Raw genomic sequence first — 8,536 nt, forward strand, 5'->3', positions numbered from 1 at the left:
TCATTAAGACTACATAGAAGCATTGTTGGAGCGTTGTCAGGATCGTTTTTGGCGCTGGTCCTCTACCCTCGATAATTTTTCAAAGCAAAGTACTAGTTGTGTGAGCCTGCGTTGTTGCATGTACCCTGCTGTACTGGGTTCGCGTCCGACCTGTTTGGCCCATGTAGAAATTAAAAAAAAACTATTGGACCAGACAGATACACTGCGGCCCACCCAAGAGTCACTCGCGTGGCGCGCATCACCTCGAAGGGCTAGCGGCCCACAAGGCCCGAGCCCACCAACCCTAGGGTTCTCTCGGTGCCATAAGAGCCTCTCCTCTCCTCGCACCCCGCCGCCCGCCGCCGCTGCTTAGCGCCTCTCTCGCTCGCACCGCCGCATAGGCGCAAGTTTCGCAAAGGTACCGCCACCAGCCACGCCGCGGCGCGACGCTCTCGAATTCCTCGCTCTCGCACTACCTGATTTGTGGCTTGGTGCGTCCATCTGGTGTTTAATTGCTTGCGTGACCTTTGCTGTTTCAGATGGCGGTGCCGCTGCTGACGCAGAAGATCGTGAAGAAGCGGGTCAAGCAGTTCAAGAGGCCCCACCTCGACCGCTACAAGTGCCTGAAGGTAGGAAAAGCATCTCCCGTCGCCTTGAACCTTGTTGCCCGAAGCCCTTGTTCTGCGTGCTTGCTATTCGTTGATCATTGGTCTACTGCTACATTACTTTTGCTTTAGGTTCACCGGAAGAATGTCACATGTGCACTAATTTGAATGCCTTGGCCCGATTTTAGTTTGTAATGGCTGGCAGCACGTTGGCTTGTGTTCGATTTAGATAGAATCTTGCCCCCAGTGGCCTGAAATGTAAGCTTAGTTTGTCAAGTACTGGATTAGCATAAAAACTTTCCTCATTTTAGGATGCCTGCTTAGCAATTAAAAGAGACCAAGTCCCTTCTGTTTGTGGAAGTTGATGAGTTTACACTGATGTAGTGCCACTGATTCTGTAGCTGGGGAGATAACTTAAAAAACAATACTGTACGAGTGTAGCAAATACCCATTACTTCTGACCATGTTTGCTACTGGGTGAATTCGAAATGTGCCATACACAATACTGTACCAGTTTAGCAAATGGCCATTACTTCTGGCCATGGTGGTGAAATTGAGATGTACCATACCGTACCTAAACCTGCCAGAGTTTTCTTTTCCTTTTTATTTTCTAGGGAGGGCTATGAATTGAGTCTCAGATATGACTTCTAGCACCAGGCATCGGTAGATATCCTATAAAAATGGGCACAGCTTTCTAATTCATTGGGACTGTATATTTGAGTCATCTGCATAAACATTTCTGTTGGTTGAAGCCAATTTTGCTGATAATGTTTTCTGTAGCCAAGCTGGCGCAGGCCCAAGGGTATCGACTCCCGTGTCAGGCGGAAGTTCAAGGGATGCACCTTGATGCCCAACATTGGATATGGCTCTGACAAGAAAACCAGGCACTACCTTCCCAACAAGTTTAAGAAGTTCGTTGTTCACAATGTCTCTGAGCTGGAGCTGCTGCTGATGCACAACAGGTGATTTTTCTGTTTCACCTTTTGATGTTGCCACACATGCAGTGACTTTGTTACATGATCATACCAGAAAGCTTGGCTACAACGTAGCTTACACCTGAACTGAATGATACTAACTCTCCTAGTAGGACGAGTAGTTTAGCAGAAATTGAGAGTTGCCTGTTGTCATAGCAATGAGCCAATGAGATTTCCATTTCAGTTATATGCCTCTGACTTGGTGACCGACTGACCGTTACTCCTTAGATGTGCTGTGAACATGCTTACGTGTTTTGATCTTCCTGAAGCCCTCTTTTCTTGCATCCTATTTATCCTATTTTCTGCAAAGCAGGACTTACTGTGCTGAGATCGCCCACAACGTGTCCACCCGCAAGCGCAAGGAGATTGTTGAGCGTGCTGCGCAACTGGACATCGTGGTAACCAACAAGCTTGCCAGGCTCCGCAGCCAGGAGGACGAGTGAAATGTTCAGTAGTTTCGGTTGTGATTTGCTGCTGTTCAAGATGTTACTGAGATTGGAGATACTACTTCTCTACCATTTTTATGCTTATGTTTCCTATGGACAAAATTATGTTATGAGTAAAGAGTGATGGAGAGTACCATCTAGTTTTGACCGTACATCATGAATCTGCTACATGCATTTTCTGAGGTTCAGAGGTGTTGCCCTTTTCGAATGAAGACAGGGTTCACAGCGTCCCCCCTAACGACGCAGCCCATCTAAGGCCCAGACCCAGAGCAGCTCGTTTCCATGTACAAATAACACGGGCCGTGCGACGGGCGGGCCGCGGTGTCGCATTTGCATTACGCCAGTGTGTTTCGGCCGCTGTATCATAGGCGGTGAGCTCGCCGGCCGCCGGCGCCTGCGGCCTGCACAGTGCGCACCGCTCGTCGGTCGGCGACGAGCAATCGAGCATTGAAGTAGGCTGGCGACATTAAGGGGTTGTTTGGATCCAGGGGTTGTTTGGATCCAACTACTAAATTTAGGAGGTGTGTCGGGAGGATGTTACGTAATCCGTCGGTACTCCATGAGATGAATTTTTTAAGCATAATTAATCTGTCATTAGCACATGTCTACTATAGCAAACCATTATCAAATCATGGGTTAATTAAGCTCAAAAAAATCGTCTCGCAAATTAGTCGTAAACTATATAATTAGTTTCGTAATTAATCTATATTTAATATCCCATACATGTGTTTAAACATCTGATGAGACAACAACAAAATTTAAAATGGACAACCAAACACCCCTAAGTGGCCAGTGGCTACGGAGGGTGCCCCATCCGAGCCTGTCTGTTCGGCTGACCTGGATTAAAGCTGGGCGGTCGTTTTCGACTGATTTATTACGAGAGGTAAATACTATTCTCATATATGAACAGTGTTTCGTGAGAAGGAGCACCCGGCTCCCGTCAGCCGAACGGACACGCAGGGATCATTCCTTCTGACTGGATAAGCCACAGTAGGCGGCGCCGGCGCCGGACCCGGACCGATCGCCGCGATCAATCCCGTCTCCAGCAATCATTCGATTCGTCATCATTGCACGTTATCCTCTCGCAGTCTCGCTCTCGGTCTCGGCGGTGGAGCGCGAGCGCTAGCTCCTGTCTTCTCCGCGCGCAGTGCGCGCGCGCACACACAACCGGTCAGATCAGAGCAGAGCGTATGCCTACGTCTCCTTTGCTGCTGCCTGCTGGGTGCTGGGCTGCCCGGCTGCCCTCTGGTTCATTCAATTCATCCTCTTCGATCCGCCCGCCGGCTGAGCAGGACCATACGATGGAACAAAACTACACTGTGATCTCCATCACGCATTCATTCGTGTGTGTCCCGGGCCGGGGGCCATCATGACCGGAGCGGAGCCGGTGATCGATCGGATCGGGACGAGGGCCACCCCGCTGGTCTGGTTCGTGCATGGCCGCAGATCGCGCACTGCACAAGCGTGCAGTGATCCTGATCCATTGCTGATCATCTCAGGCAGCCCGCCCTGCGTGGCTGCGTGCTACAGTCAGATCCCCTCCCTACGGCGTAGGGATACGTACGACGGCATCGATCATGCGCCGTTGCTGTCCGGACCCGATCGTCCTCGTCGTCCTCGTCGCTGTCTCTCCAACTCATCCGCAGCCGGGCAAAGACAGGGATAAACAAACGACACCGACGCCGACGCCGACGCGCTGCATCACCCGCCGGTGCGACGACTCGGATCGCACCCGCACCGTTTGCCCGCCCGTCCGCCGCCGTGACCTGTGGAAGCACCTTGCCCTCGCGGTCGTACGTCTCGGAGCAGAGCAAAGCAGAGCAAGGCGCCAAAGCCTTGGCATCATGACCGGATCGGCAGATTTGTCAGCCGACGGCGACGCCCATGGCGGCCTGCCTTTCAGCCTCCACCGCCGATCGAGGCCGCGATCGTGGGCGAGGAGGGCTGAGCACCATTTCCGGCGGATGGACGGGGGACCAAACGAACAGTTTTGCTCGCTGTCGCAGCAAGCCCTATTACAGCTGGACACGTCGACGTCACCGAATTGGGGCTGATGGAGACAGATGTTTAAATTAAATGGGAAATGGGCTGGCTCTGGTTTATTGTGCGAGTAGGTTTGCTACTGAGCGTGGGGAACACATGGCAAACACATCAATCAGCTTGGCAAACGACAGCAACTCCAACAGTGAATAGCTTGGGCTAATTATGTCATCCCACGATGTCTTCGTTATGTTTCAAATGTAGTTTATTTTAGTTTGTCTTAAATCATACTTTCTAATTTGGGTCAAATTTATAGGAAAAATACATCAACATCTGCTATTTAAATCAGTTTGGTTAACTTTTTCATATGACGTGTCTTGATAGTGCATTTTATTGAAAATTGTACTACCTCCATTCCGCAAAGAGTGTTACCAAACAAATATCATTAGATTTATCATGAAACATAATTTCATAGTCAAATTTATTTGGTGTCATAAATGTTTGGTGAAACATAAGGTATTTTGACTTAGGGCAAAACAAGTGTCGATGCGAAAAGTGATCAACAAGTAAATATTTGTCATTTTGCCGTACGTTGTGATTAGGCTGCTGTGATCGAGGTCGGAGGGCAACATGGCTTCAGCTCCGTAGGCCAGAAAGAAGGGTGTGAACCCTGTGGATCGGTTCAGGGTCGTTCGCAGGCTCTAGAGGATCGCTGGGACCTCTGCAACCCATCGCCCGACGTACTTATTGAGTCGATCGAAGATGCGTGGCTTGAGTCCTTGGAGGGACATACCATTGGCCCGCTCGACCTGACCGTTAGTACGTAGATGTCCGACCGAGACCCAATCGGTCCTGATGTCGTATCCATCACAGAAGTCCAGGAACTTCCTCTTGGTGAAGTTAGTTCCGTGGTCAGTGATGATACAGTTACGAACACTGAAATGGTAGATGATGTCAAGGAAGAACTTGACCGCCTCTTCCGAGCGAATGTTGGTGATGGGCTTCGCCTCTATCCACTTGGTGAATTTGTCCACCGTTACGAGTAGGTGAGTGAAGCCGTCCGAGCCCTTTTTGAGGGGTCCTACCATGTCGAGCCCTTAGACCGCGAATAGCCAGGTGATGGGGATGGTTTGGAGCTCCTGTGCCGTCAAATGAGTTTACCGAGCGTAGAACTGGCATCCCTCATACCTGCGGACGACCTCCTCTGCCTCTCGTAGCGCGGTGGGCTAGTAAAAACCTTGTCGAAAGACTTTTCTGAACAGCGACCTTGGGGCAGCGTGATGTCCGTAGATTCCGGCATGGACCTCGAGGAGGAGCTATTTCCCATGGTCGGTAGGGATGCACTTCATGAGTATTTCTAACGGACTTCGCTTGTAAAGTCAATTACCGAATGTGATGAATGTCTTGGCGCGTCGAGCGATCCGTCATGCTTCAGTCCTTTCGGGTGGGAGAATCTCCTCGAGTAGGTAGGCGAGTAGCGGTGCTCACCAATCGGCTTGATCGAGTGCTACCACGGCGACGTCGTCGGGCGACGTCGTCACGGAGGCACCGAGGTCGGAGCCCCCGAGCGCCAGGTTGGCATCGGGGTGTGTCTGGATCGGACTTTCTAGGATGCGGGCAGACGACTCGTGAAGGTCATTGATGAAGAACCCATCTGGAGACAGAACCCGCCTGGCAGCCAATTTTGTGAGAAAATCAGCGGCATCGTTGTCCTTTCGGGGGACATGATGTAGTTTGATCCCTTGGAATTTGTCCTCTAGCTTGCGCACCTCCTGGCAGTATGCTGCCATGAGGGGGCTTTTGCAAAGAGGACTCTTTCATGACTTGGTCGACGACCAACTCTGAGTCGCCGCAGACGTACAGACACATAGCGCTGAGCTCGATGGCGATACATAGTCTATTTATGAGGGCCTCGTATTCCATGGCGTTGTTTGAGGCCAAAAAATAGAGATCGATTGCGTAGCGGAGCCTACTCCCATCTAGGGAGATCAAAACCACTCCAGCCCCCGAGCCAGACGCCATCATTGACCCATCGAAGTACATCATCCAGTACTCGTGGGTGACGTCTAGGGTCAGGAGCTGGACCTCCATCCATTCGGCGACAAAGTTCACGAGAGCCTGAGACTTAATAGCGGTCGAGGGATATACCTGATGTCGTGATCCATTAGTTCGAGTGCCCACTTGGAGATCCATCCCGTGGCATCGCGGTTGTGGACGATGTCTCCCAGCGGGAATGAAGTGACGATCATGACTTCATGCTCGGTGAAGTAGTATACGAGCTTTCGGGTCGCCATCAGCACAGCGTATAGAAGTTTCTGCACCTAGGGGTACCGTAACTTGGAGTTGGTGAGTACCTCACTGATGAAGTATACGGGTCGTTGGATCTTAAGGTGGTGTCCCGGCTCCTACCTTTCGACGACTAGGGCGGTGCTCACCACTTGGTTGCTTGCCACGACATAGAGGAAGATGGGTTCTCCCTGTTCGGGAGCGACGAGGATTGGGGCCGACGTCAGTGACGCTTTGAGGCTCTCCAAAGCCTATTGTGCTTCCTTAGTCCAGACGAACGCGTCTGTCTTTTTGAGAAGCTTGTAGAGAGGCATTCTCTGCTCGCCCAGTTGGGAGATGAACCGGCTCAGGGTGGCCAAACAACCGGTGAGCCTTTTTATGCCCTTGACATTGCGTATAGGGCCCATGTTGGAGATGGCCGTGATTTTTTGGGGGTTGGCCTCGATACCGTGTTTGGACATGATGTATCCAAGCAGCTTTTCCTTCGAAACCCTGAAAACACATTTTTTGAGATTCAATTTAATGTTGAACCTTCAGAGGTTTGTGAACGTTGCGGCCAAGTTCGCTATTAGGTCGCAAGCTTGAGCCATTTTGACCACTATGTCATCAACATAGACGGTGATTGTTTGTTTTGGCCGCTCGACTTGGTCAGGCAGGTCGAGCAGGTCGATTTGATCGGTGAAGCATTACTGCATGCACCATTGATAGGTGGTGCTAGCATTCTTTAAACCAAAAGGCATGGTTATGTAACAGTACGAACCATATGGGGTGATGAATGAGGTTGCGAGCTAGTCGGACTCTTTCATCATGATCTGGTGATAGCCTGAGTAGGCATCCAGAAAGGAGAGGATTTCGCATCCTGAGGTGGAGTCGATTATCTAGTCTATGCGTGGCTAAGGAAAATGGTCCTTTGGGCACGCCTTGTTGAGGCCAGTATAATCAACGCACATTCTCTATTTCCCAGTCTTCTTTTTAACAAGAACAGGATTGGTAAGCCAATCAGAGTGGTATACCTCCTTGATGACCCTGGCTGCCAGGAGTTTGGTGACCTCCTCATCTATGGCCCTATGCCTCTCGTCGTCAAAGCGATGTAGGCGTTGCTTGGCGGGCTTTGAGCCTAGGACGAGGCGTAATGCGTGCTCGGTGACCTCCTGTGGTATGCCTGGCATGTCAGAAGGTTTCCATGCAAAGACATCGCGATTGGCGCATAGAAAGTCGGTGAGCTCGCATTCCTATTTGGCCGGGAGCTAGGTCCTGATCCACACCATCTTGGTTGGGTCGGTGGGGTCAATCCCTGCAGCTTTAGTTTCCTCGAGTGGGTGGAAGGCAGTCGAGGAGGTTGGCTTGTTGTAGTCTAGGACTGCTGGGGTCGATGATTCTCTGAGCCAAGGGACCTCAGCTAAGTTGATGACGGTTGTGGCGAGCTCGTAATGCTCACGGTCGCACGTGTAGGCGTGCAAAAAGGTGCTACCCACAGTGATGATGTCGTTCGGTCCCGGCATCTTCAACTTGAGGTAGGTGTAGTTGGGGATTGCCATGAACTTGGCGTAGCATGGCCGCCCCAAGATGGCATGGTAGGACCCTGGGAAGTCCACCACCTTGATGGTGAGGACCTCCGAGTGGAAGTTGGCTCGGTCGCTAAACATGATGGGCAGGTCGATATGCCTAAGCGGGTATGCCTACGTTCCTGAGATCACGCCGTGGAAGGGAGAGCTCACTGGGCAGAGTTCCACCTAGGGGATGCGCATGGCGTCGAGGGTGTCGACGTAGAGGATGTTGAGGCCGCTGCCTCTGTCCACCAGAACCTTGGTGAGTGAAAGGTCCTAATATGGCTAGAGGGGAGGTGAATAGCCTATTTAAAAATCTACAAATCAACTAGAGCAATTTGATTAGTATGACAAATAGCGAAATGCAAACTTGCTCTAGCTCTACAAGGGTTGCAAGCCACCTATCCAACAATTCTAGTTGCAATGATTACTAGGCACACAACTTGCAATGTTACTACTCACTAAGAGCTCTTAAACTTGCTACTCTAAAGAGCTCCACTATATGAACTTAAAAATAACAAATCAAGCTCTCAATTCTAATTACACTAAAGAGCTTGCCACAACTAGTTTATAAGAATATAAATGAGTGAGTAGGGTGATTATACCGCCGTGTAGAGGAGTGAGCCAATCATAAGATGAATACTAAATCAATCACCGGGAGAATACCAAAGGACAAGAGACAACCAATTTTTCTCCCGAGGTTCACGTGCTTGCCGACA

General features: G+C 50.6%; 1 protein-coding gene across 1 annotated transcript; it reads left to right on the plus strand.

Annotated features, from left to right (window-relative positions):
- Window positions 1-277: 277 nt before the first annotated feature.
- On the plus strand, window positions 278-2,156 carry LOC136546552 (large ribosomal subunit protein eL32z-like). Its single transcript, XM_066538527.1, has 4 exons — window positions 278-397; window positions 519-608; window positions 1,365-1,546; window positions 1,872-2,156. The coding sequence occupies exons 2-4, from the start codon at window positions 519-521 to the stop codon at window positions 1,999-2,001; spliced, it is 402 nt and encodes a 133-aa protein (XP_066394624.1). The 5' UTR covers window positions 278-397; the 3' UTR covers window positions 2,002-2,156.
- Window positions 2,157-8,536: the final 6,380 nt, after the last annotated feature.

This window comes from Miscanthus floridulus, chromosome 3 (assembly GCF_019320115.1).
Source record: "Miscanthus floridulus cultivar M001 chromosome 3, ASM1932011v1, whole genome shotgun sequence".
NCBI lineage: Eukaryota > Viridiplantae > Streptophyta > Magnoliopsida > Poales > Poaceae > Miscanthus > Miscanthus floridulus.